At 35.4% G+C, this 22,007-nt stretch overlaps 1 protein-coding gene across 1 annotated transcript; it reads left to right on the forward strand.

The window, feature by feature from the left end:
- Positions 1–1,221: 1,221 nt before the first annotated feature.
- LOC310891688 (adhesion G-protein coupled receptor V1-like) lies at positions 1,222–10,552 on the forward strand (the record flags this gene model as incomplete). The annotated part of the gene is made up of 6 exons (XM_083853924.1): positions 1,222–1,227; positions 1,570–1,674; positions 3,089–3,202; positions 6,091–6,656; positions 7,861–8,131; positions 8,930–10,552. The coding sequence occupies 6 exons, from the start codon at positions 1,222–1,224 to the stop codon at positions 9,308–9,310; spliced, it is 1,443 nt and encodes a 480-aa protein (XP_083710050.1). The 3' UTR covers positions 9,311–10,552.
- Between the last annotated feature and the right edge of the window lie 11,455 nt (positions 10,553–22,007).

The following is a 22,007-nucleotide window of genomic DNA, read 5'->3' on the forward strand; positions in this document are numbered from 1 at the left end:
TGATTGATTAAACATAACTCTTTTCTACCAGATATGAAGGAAATGGTGATATGGAAGACAATACCTGAAGCATTCACCAACTTTAGAATGTAAAATTCATTGAATTCAGGAATTCTATCTGAAATGGCACGTAGTGTTATTGACTTCGACCTTTCACCATCCATGAAGCACACAGTCCCATAAGTTTCATAGAATTCTTCTCCTGGCTTCAGTGCAGAGTTATTATCAAACAACTGCCAGGTCAAAGAAACATTGCCGAAGTGTCCTCTGTGTCTCAAAATCCTGTTCAGTGATACAGAAAGAATGAGAGTCCTGGCAGGCATGCATCAGCGTTGAGTAGAAAAGGAAAATGTGGAGACTCCTTTTACTGTAATCTTCCTTACAGTAAGAAGTAATATACTATGTAATATAAAGTAAAATACTAATATACTACAACTGTTCCATGAAGCCTTCCTTTTAAAGGCAACCACGTTTGCAGTACAATTCTACTCCCGGAATACGTACTTTAGAAAACAGAAGTAGCATACGCAGGTCCATGCAGAATACTACTGTGAAGCTACACATCACTGTGTCTTGTAATTCCAATTTATAATAATAAATATGAATGCATAATAGTTCAGAAAGTTAACATTAAAAATTAATATACTTGGACACTCTTAGACAGGAAAGAGAATCATCTACATTTAACCACAAACGTTTCTCCTTTCAGTCATCAAGTCTACTTAAACTTTTTCTTACACTTGTATTAAATTAGAATTACATTCTGAATTACATTCAGTTTTGAAATGTAGCATGTAAACAAAGAAGTAGCTTCTGAATATAAACCTGTTCCTCTGAAGAGCAGGCACAGCTTCTTGCAGTAGGGTTAATTACCAATTACTGAGGGAACATTGTCATAATATATGCATTTTATAACACCCTCTGGGATAAGATGCTGTTGTTACTCCAGCAGATGATATTTGCAATAATACAGAGGTTGTATTAGTAGAACGAGTAGCTATGCCTTATTGACAGCATTCTGACAATATAATTTTGTATAGGACTTCTCTGAAAAAACATAAGAACATAAGAAAATGTTAGAGCCACAGTACTAAGCCAAGCTGCTTCTGGGATTTGTGGATATCTTCAAAATCTGTTACCTACAATAGCCTAAAAAAGTGACCAGTGACCTAAATGATTGTCCTGAGTACATTTATAGCTAGCTATCTAATAAACGACTTCATGATGGTGAAAACCTATTTTTAATGGGTGTAGGAGCTCCTAAAAATACCAGTGATGATATGTCAGTGCTTTGTGTATGTTGACTATGTTCATTTACAGAAACAAACAAACAACAACAACAACAAAAACACACAAATTGCATTACGTGATACATTTTTATCTGAAATCTTTTAAGGTTTTCATTAGCTGAACTAATTGGTTGCTAGGAAATGTATGCCATCAGTGGACTGGTTTGCGGATTGGATTAACTTGTCTGTGGGAGTTTGATATTTCTATGGTAACAGTTTCTTCATTCTGCTGTGATATTTGATCTGTGTCTGATTGTCTGTTCCTTTTCTTCCTCATTAGTCTGCCTTAATCACAGTGAATGAGCCCAGGGGCAGAAATGAATTTGTGCCGCTCACTCTAATTAGAGAGAGGGGAACCTATGGGACGGTCGTCATAACTTTTGAGGTGAGTTTATCCAAAAGACTTCATACAGTAGTCTGTTGGATTAAACTGAGAGGCTGTAATCATAATTTATTGAAGTGTTTGCAAAAGGGGAAGAAGGACAAAATACCTACATCTACATTAGGTAGATCTGTTTCATAAAAGGGATTCATATTAACCGTCATATAGAAAATACTGTAATTATCTGACTGTTTAATTGACTGTTTAATGTTAAGAGGTACTAGAGAAAACCGAGTATATTCTGTCATTTAGAAAGGTACGTGAGGCAACATCAGTATGTATTACTAGAAAATAATGCATATTAAGTATGTAAGAAGTGTCTTATCTAAGTTTTTTTAATTTTTTTAAAAAATATTTATTTTACATACAAATATTCAAGTGAGTCTTTAATGATTATCCCAACTTTGAACTGTGAGTGCTCAGGATTTGGTGAATTTCTGTATCTATAATCATCTGTATCTTGATCTCTATCTTGAATCCCCTGCAAATGAAGCTTTTGAAATAATTAATCATGTTGAATACTTATCCTGTTATTTACATATGTGATTTGAATGTGATACAATTACTGACTTCATTGCTTTCTTTTTCTTATCTAGCTCAGACTCTATTATTTACTTTAAAATTATATATAAAATCTTTCATATAGATATTTCTGTACTAGTTGCCTGGTCCTATAGGGTAAGGCTTTAATCTAGACCTCAAAGCTTTAGTCTAGACCTGTCAAAACCAGAAAAGCTTTGCACTGGATTTTATTAATACTAAATATAGCATGAATAGTTAAAGTACTGAATATGATTCTCTGTGCAATTTTTTGCAAATATGTTTGTTTTAAGGTACAGTAAATCTTACTCTCTGGACAATTACTTAGGTCTGTCTCACATCATTATATATGTATGTTGAAAAATAATTTACAAAATGTTCTAAAACCAAAAAATCCCATATGACCTTTAAGAGGCTTTGTAGTATTTTGAGTTTGACTGTTAAATTTAGTATCTTTAATATCACAAGTTAAGATAGAAGGGACACAAAACCAGTAAGTACTATTACTTTGTCTTGGAATTTATTATGAAATACTATTGATTCAAACTGAATTTGCATGAATATCCTTTCTGTAATATGAAAGAGTCAGTTATGCATCAGAATATACTAAAGACTCCCCATAGGCCTATATGGAAGTAGTTTTCTTCCTCTTATTCTGGAAATACGGGATTTCTTCAGAGTGGTTGTTCTGACTTACACTGTCTGCCAGAAAAGAGCAGATTTTCACAACTGAATGTTCATGTAAGTTGTAAGTTGGAGATGGCTGAACAGATAGTCATTTGTTATGCAAGTCACACTGCATATTGGTTATTGTACTTGCACTGGATTTGTATTCCTGCTTTATAGACTTCTCATCAGACAAATCAATTCTTTGCAGATAAAAGATGGTCCAAACCCAGCTGAAGAAGACCTAAGTCCAGCTAAGGGAAATATTACATTCACACCTGGGAGATCAAAGCTGATTTATAATTTAACAGTGCTTGATGATCAGGTAGGAACAAGCTGACTTCATCTTAGGCTTTGATACGTAGAAGGTTAACTGAAGTTCTGGAAAGACTTAGAGTAATAAGTTACAAAAAGGCTTGGCTTAAATAAGGTTAAAAGCAGTTCTATTTGATGAAGTGATGTTAAATTTTGGCTCTCTGGTCTATTATTTTTACTCTTTCCAAGCTCCCTCTTTAATTCTCATCAGTGAATAGTTTTAGTTTATGTGCATATCCTGGCTGAGCAGACATGTTATCTTTGTCACTAAAGAAAGAATATTACACATTGAAGATTCACAGGGAAAAGGCAGATTCAAAAATATTTTTTGTCGTTGTTTGTTTGTGGTTTTTTTTTTTCAAATATGTTTCAGGGTAGAAACATATTTGAAAAAATCCTAAAAATAGATGAGATTCCTGAAACAAACATGCAGTCTTGTGGAAAGCATGAATACTAGGTGATAATTAACATTTTTCTGTTTTCAGATTGGCCAATTGAAAAAAAAAAACAACACACACACAAAAAAACCAAACCAAAACAAAAAAAAAACACAACATAACTCATAGGTTGTGAGGCTTTCTTTTTATCTCAGAGTAAACAAAACATTCTTCTAATTTGCAACTTGTGATTTTCCTTTTTTCTTACCTGCACTTTTCTTTTGTGTTTTTCTTTTCCTTTATAATAAGCTTAAGAGGGAAAACTGAGACATCAAAATAAGTATATATGATGCAAAACAACTTAGTAAGAAATTCATAAGAAAACAATAATGGTGAAAGGTGTGTGTCTCAGAAGTGAGCACAGAACTGTAAAGCAGCTTGTTTCCTTTTTACTCTTAGTTATAAAAAATGTCCTTCCACATTTCTACTGATACTCTAGTGTTAAGAGGCTGTGCCAACCTGGGGTGCTGAAGTGTAGAAACATCTCTTTCCAATTCAATGTAATATTTCAGTGACTTACACACAGAAATAAATTATTAGGGTCTTTTCTCTTGGGAGGATGTGATTTTATTTATTTTTATTCTGAGAAATGCTCTCAAACTTCTGTTTCTAAAAGTTTGATCTGTATTTGGTGTGTCTAGTCAACGTCTTTCCACTCTTTGAAAGTCTTTCACAAGTGTATGTGAAAGATGAATTTTGCACAAAAACCTTTATTGATGATGATGATGATAGAGTTCACAAGAATCCAGTAACACTACTGTCAGAACTTAATTTGAGCTTTTAGGATCTGAGTTAGGGAAACCAATGAAACAAGTATTTTTCTGAATTGTGCAGCCTTACAGAAGGTAGGGGACTGCAGTTCTGATTTCCACAGCTCTGCATTTATAGTACTTTTCCTGTGCAGGTTTCCTTTTTAAGTATAATTGCAACTTTAAGAGAAAATTAAAGAGGCAAGGCAGCACTGGAAATCATTTATACTATTATATTCGAAGTTTGACTCATGTATTTATTGGTCAATCATGATGTAATTGAAAGCTCCACAATGCCTTATTTATGTAGGATACTAAGATTTTATCTGCAACTAAAATGGCATGTACGTTCTGACTGTCAAATGCGTATTTTTGTACTGCAAGACAGTATATGAACTAGTGAACTAAAACAAGCGTAAGTTAACATCAATTTTAATAAGATAAAATAGGAAATAGTAGTGTAGGAGAGAGGTGACAGAGAGCTTGCAAATCTCACGCTGGAAAAAAAAACAAACAACCTGCATCAGTCAATAATATTATGCAAGTTTAAGTGCCACAAGTCAAACAAGGGACAAAATTGGCCTCAGCTACAAAGACAGCGGCGTGCATACCCTTTGTGCCCTGAAACAGGATCTAAGGGTGGCCAATTAACAAATGTGTAAAAAGAGAAGAAATATTGGACCACAAGGAATTCTGAACTTTTTTTGCTCAGTAAACAGAACTACATGGAAAGGATTCATCAGCCCTATAACAAAGCAATGCCATTAGTAACACATAAGCAATTTTGTTGTGGAATTTATCTCAGAAGCAAATAATACTGTTTTTTCTGAGAGTCCACAACAAGAATGAGATGTGAGGATCTTATGTAATATTTAAATATTTCCTTCTAATCTCTCTGTATTAATAAAATAATGATATTTTCCAGTTAAACAGACTTAGCCTATCAAGACTGGGGAATAAAATGTAATAATATAAAGTAAAAAATATTAAATTCTGCAATTCAAGGCTTATAAACCCTTCTTTTTTGTCTGCTGCATCAGTTATTAGAGACTAAAGAGCTAAAACTAAAGTGCAGTTCTAAACAAACCACATGTAGAAATGCCAAAGTCTAATTAATAGATAAGCATCAGCAAGCACATTCTCAGAGCTGTGACTGAAGCTGTGCTGGGAATGTGAGTCTGTCTGAAAGTAGGAACTGTTCTTTTTCCCGTTGAATAGGAACAAAAGGGCCAAGGTAGGTTGTGTTCATATGTTGTTCCTCTGTTCTTTCAGGCATGCATAGATGTAAAATGGTGTTAACATCAGCAAATAAAGATGTCAGACTAAATAACTGTCAGGAACACTTGTGTCCAAGCAGAGCAACTTCCACAAGTTGAGTTTGGATCTCCTCACACTCTCTAGTTGGAAAGATAGAGCTTCATCTGATTCTTGCCTAGTTTTTGTTTGCCCTTTTTTTTTTTTTGTCTTTTCCCACTTTTTCATATTTCCATAGCATAGAAGTATGTCTTAGAAAATGGAAACATTCAATTTTGAGAAGGGATTTTCAAAGTTGCAAGCGAGTTTCTTTTTGCCTGTTTATTTTAATGTGAAAAGGGTTGTAATGTTTGTATTATTTCCCTTTATTGCTAAATATACATAACATATTTCTAAGTAAGTGTTCTGCATATATTTGAAATGGGACTTACACCCTGTTGCTACTATTATTTTTCCAGATACCTGAAAATGATGAATTGTTTGTTGTTCATCTCAGGAGTGTGGAGGGAGGGGCTGAAATCAACACCACAAGGAATTCTGTTCAGATTAATATTAAGAAAAATGACAGCCCTGTGCGATTTGCTCAGAGCACTTACATGGTGCCTGAGGAAGTCGAAATGCTCACAATTCAAGTGATTCGTGGTAAGGATGACAGTGGAAAATTAATTGGACCTGATGAATGTGAAGTCTCCGTCAGTTACACCATCATAACTGGGAATTCAACAGCACACGCGCAGCTCAATTTAGACTTCCTAGATCTTCAGCCAAATACAACTATTGTCTTCACACCTCTAGTTCATGAAGTATATATGAAATTCAAGATCCTTGATGATGCCATACCAGAAATTGCTGAGACCTTCCAAATTATGCTCCTTAAGGACACGTTACAGGGAGATGCTGTTTTGGTTAATCCATCTGTTGTTCACGTCACCATCCAACCAAATGATAAACCCTATGGAGTGCTTTCAATCAACAGTATCCTGTTTACTCAAACTGTTATCATTGATGAAGACCAAATTTCAAGGTACTACAGATCTTCAAACAGTATCTCGTCATGTTAAGGGATTTGTTTGGCACTGTAAAGCATCCTTAGGATTTCACTGACAGTAATTATAAAATCAGTAGTGAAAAATTAATATAGAAATCACCTACTGTGTAATTATTATAAACGATATAGAATTTTCAAGGGAGAAAATGTCTAATTATGCAGAAGTATTTTAATATTTATGAACTATATATGAGAACTGTAAATATTTAATGACATTATCAAAATACTGAAAAACCCTTAATCTAAAAGATGGATCAGTGAAGTTGTGATGCGGCCACACACCCATTCATACAAGTGGAAAATATATTTCAGGCTTCCTTTCCCAGTAAATCTTTGTCTATACTGTATTTAAAGTCAGTCTCTGGTTAAAAAATGGTGGTGAGTGTCTTCTGTGAAGTACTGAATACCCATAGACTTCCAAAAAAGTTAAATACATGTAATTTTACAGATAAATTAAAAACAAATCTCCACACACATCTTTACAAGCAGAACTAATATCTATACAATATTGCCAGTTTTAGTAAAAATGTCCACTGCTAGCTAGTGATGGTGGTTCATCCCCAGAGAAAGAGGTAATGTATCAACCTATGATTTTATGAACAATTTCTAGTATGTAGAGCCCAGCACTTCAATATTCACTTTTTTTTTTTTCTTTCTTATACACAGATACAGGAAACGTGACATTTCCATAATCACAAATATTGATAAATTATATTTCAGTGCATAGGCAAATAGTTGAGTCACTTTATTTTAAATAAAATCATTATTTAAACACTCATGCCTGACAATTGTATTTTGATATAGTCCATAAAACAGTGTAGAAATTTAGTTGAGAAAAAGTTTTCTGAAATTTAACATCTTTCCTGAGAAAAAATATAAACATGCCAACTTTCCTCTTCTCAGTATCTTTCTTACTGTAAACAAAATAAATTTTAACTAATGTCTTTAGATATATTACTCATGTCTTTATGTATATTATCTCATGAATAAGCAACCTGAGAAAAGTCTACTTCTGTGGTATGATTTCACAAATTTTAAGTCCTGACTCAAATGTCAGTAGCAGCAGTTAATATCGATTCCACTGAAGTCAGTATAAATCTTCCAGGGAACAGATAGCTAAGTAAACCGATATTAATTATAATTGCATGTTACAGATTTTTATTTTCATTCAAAACCACAGGTTTGAAGGGATCACGATCGTAAGAAATGGTGGAACACATGGAAATGTTTCTGTGACCTGGGTCATAACTCGAAATAGCAGTGATCTGTCACCTGTGACTGCAGACCTTGTTCCAGAGACCGGGGAGATACATTTTGATCAAGGACAGATGCTGGTCACACTTTCACTGACCATTATTGATGATAACATACCAGAAGAAGCAGAGCCCTATCTTCTGAAGCTCTTAGCTCATACAATACAGGGAGGCGCAGAAGTCAGCGAACCATCTGAGGTAAGTTTGATTTCAGAACTTGTTTTGAGGAGGTGATAGATAATAATTAGGGAGTAGGATTAGGATTAGGATCCACCAGTTTTGGTGGATTGGCTAAATTGAAGTAGTTGTGCTTGAGTTTAAGTGAAGCAAGCTGATGTATTCTCAGTATAAAGAGCCACATCCAAAGTCTTTGGCTTAACATATTTTATAAGGCCAGACCTATTTAATGCAGTAGCATTTAGCTTAGAATATTCCCATCATAAATATCATTGCATAACTGCTATCTTGATTGGTTGCTTGCTAAGAGAAGGTTGAGCATTTATTTTCACTTGCTTATTTGCTGTAGGTACTGGAATGTTTTACACAGAGTAACAGCTTCAAGAGGATGGCTTAGTGATTAAGACTAACCTCTGAACTTTTAAATAAGGGGTAATTAGCATTACTGACAATTCTGTGACTCAGGTCCCTACTTTGCTTTTTGAACATATGATTGGAATGAATTTGGTGAATTAAATGATTTTTTCACAGTCTGAAATATATTCAAATTATTCACTTTGGCTGCTGAACCAAAAATCAGTTATTCAAAGCTCATTCTGACATAGATGAGGCATAGCAGGAAAGTTGCTGCTATCAGTGGTGTGCTGCTTGTGCACAAGCAACACTTTGGGGCTGTCAATCTGATTTCTTTCTTGAGTGCCAATTCACTAACGATAAAAATGTATGATGACAGTCAGGACATACTTTCATGAAAACGTGAAAACTGTGGTGTATATTAATTGTAGCATTGAGTAAGTGATGCTGTTTTCTGTTTTGCAGCTTTTGTTTTACATTCAGGACAGCGATGATGTTTATGGCGTAATAAAGTTTTATCCTTTGGAGAATCAGAAGATTGAAAGTAATCCAACAGGACGCTTTTTATCCTTGAGTTTTGTAAGGGAGAAAGGAACAGTTGGAAATGTGCAGTTAGTTTATACTGCACTGTATATTCCAGCTGGAGCTCTGGATCCTGAGAGAGCAAAAGATGGCATTCTAAATATGTCTAGAAACAGCATCCTCCTGTTTCCAGAAGGAAAAACACATCATACTTTGAGTATACCAATAAGAAAAGATGCATTTCTTCAAAATGGTGCTCATTTCCTCATACAGGTATCTCAGCTGTTTTGTTTTTGTTTTTGTTTTTTAGCTTATTTAATATGAGGAATATGATTCAATAATTGATCCTTCCCCTTGACTGTAATTTAAATGACCATTCCTGTAAAAAAAAAAAAGTGCTTAGCTCTGAAGCAAAGATTTTCTTATTTAAAAAGACATCTTTCATAACTATGCTATAAAGTTTTCTATCCCTAATCATTAGTAATTAAACAAATTTTAAAACTAAAGAGGATTCAGGTACTAATCATGGAATTTATCAAAATGAGATCAGCGTTGTCTGTTGCTTGCCCCTTGAAGCATGTTTCTGCTTGGCCTCTGACTTGGAACGTGAAAAAAATAAGGTTCTTAAAATTAAATTACTGAAGCAGGAAAAATTTCAGAAATGACATGCAAGTAAATGTATCTTGGGCTTGATACAGGTCCTTCTCCAGCAGGTCATCCCCCAGCCTGTACTGATACTTGCGGTTGTTCCTTCCCAAATGCAGGACTCTACACTTGCTCTTGTTAAACCTCATCTGGTTTCTTCCTGCCCAACTCTCCAGCCTGACCAGGTCCCTTCCAACCCCTACAATTCTGTGATACTGTGATCTTTGCTCTTCCAGCTGAACTATTCTAAATTAAAAAGGGTCAAATATACATTATATATTATATGTATATTATATTGCATTTATATATAAATTTGTTAGGAGAACTTACTTTTTTTTTTCCCTGTATAGTTTTCTTCACTTTTTTCTTTCCTTTTTTTTTTCTATCTCAATTTGTAAAAGATAACTTTTATCATCGTTGAAGGTGTTGATGTTATATCCATGAATTTCAAATTTGCCAGGTTTTATATTTTCCTTATAGTCTACCAAAGACGTTGTAATCACTTCTAAGACCTTTGAAAGATTTCCTCCCTCCACATCCTTCTCCCTACATTCTCTTACAGGAGGAATAATGAGAACAAAAAGTTTTGCCAGAATTATATTGTTTATCTAATATGCAATTTTATTTATTTATTTATTTATGGCATTCACAGTTAGATTAGGAATTGCCTTCTGAAATACTAGAACACGTTAGTATGTTTTATGATTGCAAGAGGTTTGAGAGATCCACAAAATTCTTAAATGTCTAATTCCATGTATTCAATGTTTTTTTTTTTTTTTTTTTTTTTGTCCTTTGACTGTAGTCAAGACACACATCTGATAAATATTTCAGAATGTTCAGTCATTCCAAGCACTTTGCCTGGATTTTCAAACTGTAGATTCCAATCTGTTTTTTTTTTTTTCTGTACTTTCTCCATGAACTATAAATAAAATCTTTGTTTGAAGAAATTAAATCAGAGGAGCTTTCCAGCTCAAATAATTAATTTAGAAACTCATAGAGAAGGAAAACACCACTATTTATCACTGTGACAATCCTTCTGCATCGTGAATAAATGATAATCTCAGTGAACATGTTTAGAATGAGTTGTACTTAGGCAAAATAAAGAATTGACTCAGGAATCAGCAGAGAAGCAAATGAAACTGTAGGATGAATAAAGGTACAGGAGATAATGTTAATGTGAGATATATTCCTTAGTGACACCTTCAATTAAATAACGTGCTGTAATCAGAGATGCGATTTTTGGTATAGCTAGGAAGATTAACTCTGAAAATTAAGCTCATAAACTAATTGTTATTGTTCAAATAACTATATATTTTTTTCTCTTTGTACTGGTTTCCTTTAAAAGGTACTAAAGGAAACATTGCAGAAAGAGTAAAATCTCTGTTCTTTATTGATTATTACTTTATTCCAAAGGTACCATACAGGATCCAAATACAGCATACACTTTAAATAGAGCAAATTGTTTTGGCTGTGTAGTATTTCAGAAAGTTTACTGAGCTAATAACCGCACAATGGTGCACTTTCATCCTGTTAATTGCAGAATCGGGGCCTATGCTAGGAGAAAGCTCAGAAAAGAGGAGAAACAAACAGTGCCATCATCTGTTCTTCAGACTTTTGATAACAAGTTGGAATGGTTGAGAATCAGTTACTAAATACAGTATTTGTAAAACATTTCCATCTATCATCAGATAAATGTTCATGCATATTTCTGGGTGTTACTCAAGCAGTTGTGGAACAAAATATGATACAGCCCACATATTTATAGAGTTTGGTTTCAAGAACTGTAAGACTTTAAAAATCATCTTTTGAAATGGTGAACCATGATTACTATATGAATTTAAGAAAGGCCACTATTTTATCCCCAAAAAATAAAGCTTTACTCTATGATAACACCTGATAACTCCAAGAAAAAATGTCAGTGGGAGTTTATGCCCCAGTGAAATGTTCACAGAAATATATGCAAATCTGTTATGGAAACATTTATTGTAATGATGCATGTAGACAGAATCACATGGAATAAATAATATTTAAAGGAAATAATTAAACAAGCAAGTTCTGCTTTCCTTGGTGTGTCACTACTGGTGCTGGGCTTAGCGAGTGATGCTTCCCTTTTAAAGAAAAGGATGAAAAAAAATCTATTTCCTCTTAGTATCTATAATCTATCAGAAATGCAGTGACAAGTAAAATACAGTTTTGAAATACTGTACTGAATTTAAATTCTTAATGTGGCTCTGGTAGTTCTTAGATAGAGAATTCCTTAAAATTTTGTGGAGAGGAAAGAAAAGTGGATTATTATTTGGCTGTTTGATCAAGGGCTGTAAATTATTATGACTTCAGTGATTTCCCTAGATTTTTATCAATGCAAGACACAAAAAATGATGTTAGACAATTGCCTATGCTGCTCATCAATGACTGTTGTTAATAGCTCTAGTAATGTGTCAGCTGATCTGGAACAGAGTCTCTCTCTCTGGCTTGATCTGTGTTTAATTACATACACTAACATGATTTGTCTGGGAGGTGTACCATTCTGCTGACAGCTCAACAATATCCACTTAATTTCTTTGACATGTCTACTTACAAATTTTTATAACAGCAGTGCTATCAGTAGGAAGAATTTGCTCTGGAGATGTATACTTCCTTTATATGAAAATTACTCTGAAATGTCAGAACTGTTCTGACTTGGTGCTGAGGCTTCTTATTTCTCACTTTTCTTTTACTTTTTCCTACAGCTGGAAGGAGTTGAACTGGTGAATAGAATTCCTCTAGTCCCATCTGTGAGTCCTAGATTAGGCGAAATTCGAAATATTTCTTTGAGGATTACTCCAGATATTGCAAATGGAGAAATAGGCTTTATTAGCAATCTACCGATTATTCTTTCTGAACCAGAAGATTCCCCTGCTACGCTGGTAAGTAAGCCTTTTTATATTGTCTTTTGCTATGGAAAACTTATTTGGAGAAGGTGGAGTTTGCTGTATTCAGTGTAGCATTTGACAATTAATGTGAGGAAAAGCCTTCCTGTAAGTTCTGTCTTATCCTAAATATTCTCTTCTTTAAAAAAAAAAAAAAAATGCTCTGAAATAATCTGTTACTGATTTCCAGAGAACTGAGATTGGTCTTTGCTTTCTGTGTAAGTATCTAAAACCAGTTAGCCCTTGATGCTCACACAGAGCAAAAGATACTGCAGTTAGTCTCTCTCACCAATTGCGAGCATAGTCATGTAAAGTAGGACTGAGACAAATCCTGAATAAGATAGATCATTTCCCATTCTCAAATTAGAACTGGCCAAACTTTTGTTTTTATTATTATTTATTCAAATAGTAATTTGCAAGGGAGTAATCGGTTTTGCATCTACTTTTGCAAGTCACAACAAATTAATGTGTTTCACAGGTTTCCATTGCATTGCATCGAGATGGGACTGATGGTCAAGCAACTGTGTTCTGGAGTTTGAAACCCTCTGGTCCCAATCAAAAGGCGGTAACACAGGATGATATAAGTCCTTTTAACGGCTCCGTGGTTTTCTTATCTGGACAAAGTGATACCACAATTAACATCACCATTAAAGCTGATGATGTACCTGAAATGAACGAAACTGTGTTATTAACTTTGGACAGGTATTGTACCCTATTCTCTATTCATATGTATCAGCTGCGGTACTCGATTTATGCATAACAGATTAGCACAGTGTTAATTACATGGTATTGCTTGCATTGTGTTGATATGTGTCTGAAGAAATAGTGGGCCCTTGTTTCAGACTGTGTATGGGTTCTTTGACTGGAGATCAATGTAAGAAACCATTTTGCATTTATTATCTAATGACTTAACTGTTTATATTTTCATGAAAATTCTGTATGCTATTTAGAAAGTTCTTTCAGTTTTGATCTTTTTTATAGCTCTTGGTTTTAACACTTTTTTTTTTTTTCGGAAAAATAATATTTAGTAAGATAATGGGAAAAACTAAAGTGAGAACTAAAAAGCAATGCAGAACTTTTTCTGTCAGAAAAAACATTTATAACTTGGGTGTCACTGTAGAATTAGACTTGCAGTTTATTTGTTTGATCTGCATGTTCAATATTCCTTGATAATTAGATACTTCTGTCAGCTCATAGCCCCCAGAATATCCCAGTGTGACTATTATTGCAGTCTTCTGCTAATGAGAATGCAGTGGGGTTTCTGAAGCACAGTGTTCTGGTCTCCCTTCTCATCTAGTGGAGGATTTTAGGATAACAGGCTGTAAGGGCCCTCAGGTGATACTATTATCTGCATGTGAACACTGTTCAGAAAACTTAAATTAGTTTATAATCAGGAGTCTTTTCCCTCTTTGAGTTACTAACAAGAGTGTCTTGGCTATATCGTCTGTCCTGCTTCCCACAGCTCAGTTACATAAGTAAATACAGAAATACCACCACACGTGCTCTTGTATTACCTCCTATTTGTCTAAGGTACATTTTCCACTTTTACTGAAAACATACTACAGTGGTCTGCCAGCACCAGCTTCCACACTGAACATCTACTACTTACATAGTCCTTACCTTATGCAGAAGAAGTATTTTTATTCTGTACAGGAAGCGTAGGCTAGCTCTTAGATATCCACAACAGATATCCACAGTGATTCCACATTAGCAAACAATAGGCAAGAAGCTCCTCACGCTGTTGTTGATCACTAGAAGATCCCATTTCAGAAAACATGGTTTTCGAACATCTTTATGGCACACAGGGAAGATGTTATTCCTTTGCGGGATTGGCTTGCTTGATTAAAAGGTGGCTGGTTAATGCATGTAGTTCAGAACTAGTTATTTTATTCTACCTTGGCTACTCATTACATTAAAAAGGCAATCCTTTTCAGAATAAAAACAGAGACTATTGCAAGCAGTTCTCCGCTTTCTTTCTGTGGGAGAAACTGGTTTGTCTCAAGGAATTTTTTTAGAGTCTCTGGCACAAAGGGGGAAACTAGGATTAGAAATGATGGTTCAAGTTTTGAGTGTAAGGTGGCCAAGAATGCAGAGTGGTATTGAGGTAAACAAGTAAGTAGATAGAAGTAAGCAGCATGAAAGGGTAACTTTTTTGATTCACGTGTGTGAAAGTACAGTTTTCTGCCATTTATCCTGAGTTACAACTGTAGGCTATACCTTGAAAATGGTGGCTGCAACAGGGATTGAACTGGCAGCTGAACAAATACAACCAGTGTTCTGCTTTTGCTGTGTATGGTGCAAGCCGTAGGCTCTGTTGATCATGAAGTGGATGGTGAAAAGTGTGCCAACAGTAAGCAGCTTTCCCACACTTGGCAGGGTCAGAGAGTGAACCGAGGAACAGGTGGTCTGTCCTGGAAAAAGAAGTAAGCAAGGAGGAGATAGAATCTGAACTTTTCTCTAGACCTTGGTAGCATCCCTCACTTCAACTAATTAGCAGAAGCCAAGAATGAAATGACTGCAGAGATCATCCTTTCAGTACTAGACATGACTCTTCAAATTAGGGTTGAAGGATACTGGCAGGGTTACGTGTACGCCCGTGCTATTGCTTTCAGCCTGGTTGGTATTTTGTGGACAAATAGAAGATTTCAGTTTCCGAGGCTGGCAGCCAGCACCTCACAGCAGTAGTGAATGAGCATGAAAACAAAGATGCACTGTGCTGTAGATGTGCTTGTACTGTTCCGTAAATTGTAGCATAAGTCAGCGAGAAAAGAAAGCATGTAAGAACTTTAATGAAACTACAGACATAGACATATGTTCATAAGCATTCAATGTATTGCAATTATTAATAGCACGGGTAAAATAATCAAAATAATTAGTTCTAACAAGGATGTATTATTTACGGCTTAGTGGTATTGTCAAGGCAGTTCAATTTTAAATAAGCTTTAAGTGCATCCATAACTATATTTTTTCCAAGCCATTAAAAACAATGTTATCCTTTCTTGCTTTATGCTCTCTATACTTAGACCACAGATATTAAAACTAGCTCTGAATTTTGTCCACAAACTGGAGGAAAATGTATAACATGAAAAATATGATTCCAAAGAACACAGATGAGTAATGATGAGTAATGAAGGAGCAAGAGAGTCTTGTATCTGCTGAAGCTTCTTTATATTTTCTTTTTTTAGGAGCAGATTCAGGTTGAATGCCTGCCCTATCTGAATAGGCCTGAATTGAGACCAAGCATAAATAAAACCAGATGTCTGTAGTGAAATCTATGTGAGAAAGGAAAGACCTTGGTCTTCTTGATGAATGTAGGTGGAACAGGCCATGGAAATTGTGTGTGTGCTTTGTGAGAGCATATATGCATACTAGGGCTGTTCATTTTACCTGGTAAGCACAAACAGAAATCAGTTTTTTTTAAATCTGATTGCTGTTTTTTCCTTCTACACAACGTAATCTCTCACTGGCAGTTATCAGCCCCCCAGTTAAGGTGCAGACAGCTATCAGTTTGGCACCTGGCACAACCAGAGGGCCAGAACCTGCAGGGTATGTGGGCTGGGGACGTGGCCTGTGTTTGTGCTCATGAGTGAGTGGTGGTGAGACTGAGAACTTGGAGACTTTGGGATCTGGGGATAAATCACTTTTATTTTGTGGAAGTGATAATCAACAAACAGACAACTGTTTAGGCAGTCCTTATGCTCCAGCATTTTTTGAGTCTTAACTCATGGAAGTTAGGATGCCAGAACAGATCCATATGCATATGTTACGACATAAATCTCATTTACTATATATAATAAACTGAAGCAACGTTATTTGAAGATTTTTATTGTTCTAGTGATTTCTGTGATGGGATACAGATTTCCATAGGCTGACATTCTGTCATCAGTTTATGTGGAAAATGATTAGACCTATGAGTTATGAAGTAATTTTTTGAAAATTACAAATGTAAAATACAGACTTGACTATTTCACTGTGAAATATCTGGCAGTTTTTAAACATTTTTGGGTTTTAGAGGTTGCTACATGTCAAAAAGTTAGAAAAGCATAGGAGGGCCATTTAAATCACTGTGTAGTGTTGATGGACAGGGCTTAAGGGTTTATGTGTTGTGGGTTACTCACTGCCATACTGCTTAATGGAGCTAGGATTTTCTCCTTACTTGGTAATTCCCTTTGGTTAGTGTCTGTTTCAAAACCATATCTATCTTACTTATGTAAATTTTCATAGAATCACAGAATAGCTTGGGTTGGAAGGGACCTTAAAGATCATCAGTTTCCAACCCCAGTGCCATGGGCAGGGATGCCACCCATTAGATCAGGTCGGCCCACAGCCTAGTCCAACCTGGCCTTGAAAACCTCCAGGGATGCCTCAAGGGTTTGATCAGACTGCGTTTTAATGGGGAAAAAGTCATTTGAAAATAGTAGAATGTTGAAATGAGTGCGCTGGACACCTACTGCTTGTTTTCATTACTTCTCAAAATAACAACATATCTCTCCTGCTATGACTCAGAAAAATTAAAATAGCCTCAAAAATCAAATAAATGATGGATTAAACCTGGAGAGAAGGTGTTTCCTCTGATGAGAGGCACTATGGAAAGTCTAATGTGGCAAATCCTACTTTAATGCAGTTCTTTAGAGCTAGAGCCTGCCTCTAATTAAATCAGTAGATAATCCTGAAAAAATTGAAGAGGGGGTGAACACTGAATGCAAGCAAATTGAGTAATGTTCCACAAGCAATTTCACTTCCCCCTTTTTGAGATACCCTGATAGAAAAGAAAGTCTTTTAGAGAAGTGTGGTTTAATAATGACAGCCATGTAGATTCACAGTGGAAATTAAGTTTCTCATGTGTCTTTCAGAACACTCAGGTTCTGCAGAAATTCCAGATTTTGTCAAAAGTTATTAACTTCAAAGCTATTTTTCATTTATTTATTTAATTATTTTGTGGTTCTAGTTAGTTCTTAACATTGAAATTCTCATGGTACCTTAAACTTAGTCAAAACTCTAATTTCTCCTATTTTCTTGTACTGCATGTTTAAAAAAGTGTAAGAAACATTTTGAAGCTCCTGTCAGTTGTCCTAATTCATCTGTAGTTCTTGCTACATAATAATTATGATTTTTTTTACTGAAAGAATTTCCCTAATGATCAGTCATTTCACATTAGTCTTGTTGTATAAGAAATGCTTTACACACTTTGAGGTTGTATTTCTTTTGGCAGCATCATAAGCATTGCCAGGGTTTACTGTCTGTGACGATATGAAACTTCATGTCCATACATAGCCATTTTACAGGAAAAAATAAGCTGAGGATAAAAACAGGGAAGTGGCTTTCCCAGTGACTGGTATCACCTTATTCCTGGTCAAGAGTTCTTTTCACTAGCTGGAGGAGCTGCTGGCCACGGTTAAGCCACCATGTCAAAGCAGCTGTTTTAACTTTTATTGCTGCTTCTGAATAGCCCTCTTTGTCCTGTTTCCATACTGCTGTCAGAGGAACACCTAAAGAGCTGGTTTCACATACCACGAGGAGTGAAACGGGACTGAACTGGACCCGTGTAGTGTCAGGCAGTCTGGGAGCATCTCCTCCGTGGTGTAAGGGTGGTATATGAACGCCCCTCTGTTCTTCGAGGTTGGAAGTGCACGTGGCAGGGGATGGGGCTGGTGTCCTGGCAGCTCTCTGGTGGCACGGACCCTGTGTCCAGCCCCGTAGCTCCTCCGGGTCGATCTGAGCTGGCTGCTGGAAGTATTATGCAGCTATTTGCTGAACGCTTCACCTTGCCTGGTTTAGCCCTGTATGGACTTAGGTTTAGCACATGAAGAGTACACTGAACCGAAAAGCAAGCATTTGGATTAAAAGGATAAAAGTTTGCAGGATGTGAGTATGATAATTGCATTACAATGTAATTGTTCAAAACAATAGAATTGGGATTTTTTTTTTTTTTATTATTCCTAGAAAAAAGTAAACCTGTGAGAATACTTTACAACAAACATTTTGGATTTAAATTTAAAATGTACTTTCCTAATTTATCTTTGTTCTCTTAATTCTTCTTTTTTTTTCAATACTATTTTTTAAAAATTTCTTGTTAGGGATATGCATTCTATGTTATGAAAAGTTACATGTATATGCCTTAGAGTATAGATATAAAGAATACTACTGAGTGCACCATTCTTCGAATCACAGAATGGCTCAGGTTGGAAGGGACCTTAAAGATCATCCACTTCCAACCCCTCTGCCATGGGCAGGGATGGCACCTACTAGATCAGGTTGGCCACAGCCTCATCCAACCTGGTCTTGAATACCTCCAGGGATGGGGCAGCCACAGCTTCGTTCATTCATTGTTTGCTTAACAGCATCTTGGAGCTGGAAACCTAAACCTAGCTGCTTCTATTAAGTTTCTGCATAGGATGTTTTATGACTTTTTGGAGAAGTAACTAACATTACTGTGCCAGGGCAGTGATAGCGGTCTGACCACTCATGGTATCAGCCAGAGAAAAAAAATGACCAGATAATAAATAAATAAACAAACAAACAAACAAATAAGTAAATAAATAAAAGGATCCAGGTGTTCAAGATGGGGTTTGTATGGAGAAACCACCTGAACAATGTTCTTTTTTACCAGTTGATGGACTGAATTTTACTGGTTGCTTCCTGACCTGAAAGCTGTCTAGGTTTAATACATATCAAAAGCTCACTTGATATAGTGATTCATTTTTATTTTCTGTTGTAAATTATTTTACTAACAGCTTAGCGATATAATTAAATTTTAGCATTACCAACTCTGGAATCTTCTCCTTGATCTTTTCATTGTGTTAATATTTTGCTGTTTTTTGAATGCTTTTGCATGTTTCTGAGGGAAGGGAGAATGTCTCAATATATACCTAGCTTCAGTGAATATCAATAACAAATTTCAATTAATTCAGACTTCCTATTCGAAAGAACGTCTGTGAATGTATTTACTTCTCAGAATTTAGAGTGAACTCTTGTCTGTATTGAATTCCAAATTTAAATTATTTTTGAGATTAGTGGAGCCCAATTATCACCTTACAAACACTGTTTTAATCTGTTTTTGGTGCTTTGATAGACGATACAGTTTTTGTATTTAATGTATTTTTGATTAAGAAAGCCAAAATACATGATTACTATTGCAGAATAATGCTGCCCTTTTGACTGACTTCATGTGGCAGTTTTGTTATAAATGCTTGGTTGAAACTTGATTTAATTTTTTAACCTTTGATTAGCAAATACCTTTTCCTTTCCCCTTTTTCTTTTTTTTTTTTTGTCCCTTTATTTCCTTGTCCCCTCTTTTTCCCCTTTTTCTCCTTCTGCTTCTCTTTCTTATATTTGTATTTATGTTATACATGTATATATACTACTTTGGTAATCTGATTAACTAAAAAATTGTTGTAAATGAGGTTTGCTGTGATTTTGTGCCTAATTACTTTTCCTTGTGTACCCATCAGTACTCTTTCTGTGCTTATCTGTTTTTATCATTACTTTGTCAGACTGATGAAACACCATATCACAGAGGCACGTAGATGTATTTCCCTAATAAAGGGTTATAATCGTGGATGGCTGCTGCAGTTGTGATCACGCAGTCAGTAATCAAGCTCTTTGAGGAGGGCTTGGTAGGGAACACCTTGAGTGGCTCTTGACATGCTGAATTGGTCATGGGGTCACTCCTCCTAAGTGGGAACTGCCCACTTGCTGGCCTTTGTCAACAGGAAAATGCCAAGCAAGCAGGGTTCCCATAAAAAGAACATTATAAACTTTTGGAAAGTAAAAAGAAAGCCTTCTTTTTTTTCTTTTTCTTTTTTTTTTTTTTGTCCCTTTTGTTAGTTTTTTGTTCTTTTATAAGATGGGTAGTATTGAAATTTTAGTAAGTGGCACTTTCATTACTTTCTACATCCTCTTTTTTTTTTTTTTTTTTTCCTCTGTGTTGACAGGGTAGAGACAGAAAGGTTTGTCGTGTTCTTTGGGTAAGTGCGGTGAACTGTTTTCTGTCCTCAGTGAATCAATGCTTTGTTTTAGAAGTGGTTGGTTTGGACAGAAACTGTCTTTATCATTTCTTTCCCCCCCAAGAATCACGTCTCTGCATCTCTTCAGACAACGCATGCTTCCCCTTTGGTGTTTCGTTTGATGGCATGGGGTTCTTGCTTGAAGGCATTTCTTTATGTAGGATCTGTGAATGATGAAAGTTATGAATGCATGGCTCAGTGTTTGATATTTGAGTGTTTCATGGAATAATGAATTAATTGTTTTAAACTGCTACAAATACAGTTTGCCCCAACTAAATGGCTGAACTGATTAGAGTTACAGAGTAATTTTCTCTAGTCAAAGACAAGGAAAGTTATCTTGATTTAGACTAACATGCATATAATTTATATAACACAGGTTATTTTTTCTACCGACTTTTTTTTTTTTTTAAACATGTAACAAACATGAGCACGTTACTCTATTAAATAGGTATTACCTATTTTGCATCCTGTACCCTGTCCTGTAGACTGTGCTACAACAATGCTAAGTTGTTTTTGTGTGTGTAGGTTCCAGTTACTTAAAACGTGCTTCTGGACACAGTTCTGGGCCTGATTTCAAAAACTGGATATAATAGATCACATTTCTTCATGAAATAGTGTTTGATAAAGTCTAGGTTGTAGCACAGTGAAAGCACAAAAATATGTACAGTATGCAGGACCACGATTTCATTGAAAAATACAATACTGACAGGAAACGTGAAAGATGCAAAGGAATCTAAGTACCTAAAACTACATGTAATAAATCATATGCAGACCATCAATCTGAAGGTGTATTCTTGATGCATCCTGCAATAGTGCTTCTCTGGAATTTTTAATATAAGAAATTTAAAATGATGAAAATTACTGCTTCTGAGGAAAGGCAAGCAAGTAATATGCAAGGTTCATTACTGTTATCAGATACTGCCCATTCCTGTCACAGAGTACGATCAAGATGGTGTAGGAGAAGCCCAGAGAGAGAAATCCTTTACTGAGAGGAATCTGAAGTATGCGTATTTGGTCAACGTACTTCATTCTTGCACCATTCAGCATGTGCTTTAAAGGAGTAATGAGAAAGGGGAATGAGTCTGAGCTACTGAGAGCAGGTCCAACATTTTGTAGAGTCAGACAGGGATCCTACAGGTAGTCTCCACATCTACAGAAGGCAGGCTAACACAGAGCTGAGGATGAAATCCATGGTATCGAGGGTCAAATTTCTGCCTCTTTATGTCAGTAGTAAACTTTGACAAACAAAGCAATAATGGAAATTTATGCTTTTCAGTGTAATCTCAGCATAGGTGATTTTGGAATTTCCTTTATACCTTGATCCAAGTACAAAGTAGTTCTGAATTTAACTAACTTTTTTTTTTTTTTTTTCCTGGCACTATTCTGTTTCTTTTCCTGTGTGTTGTGTGCATGTGTTATCAAAAACAGACAAACAAACAACAGAGTTACTAGCTATAAAAA

Source organism: Anser anser (assembly GCF_964211835.1).
Source record: "Anser anser genome assembly, contig: HAP1_SCAFFOLD_299, whole genome shotgun sequence".
NCBI classification, from domain to species: Eukaryota; Metazoa; Chordata; class Aves; order Anseriformes; family Anatidae; genus Anser; species Anser anser.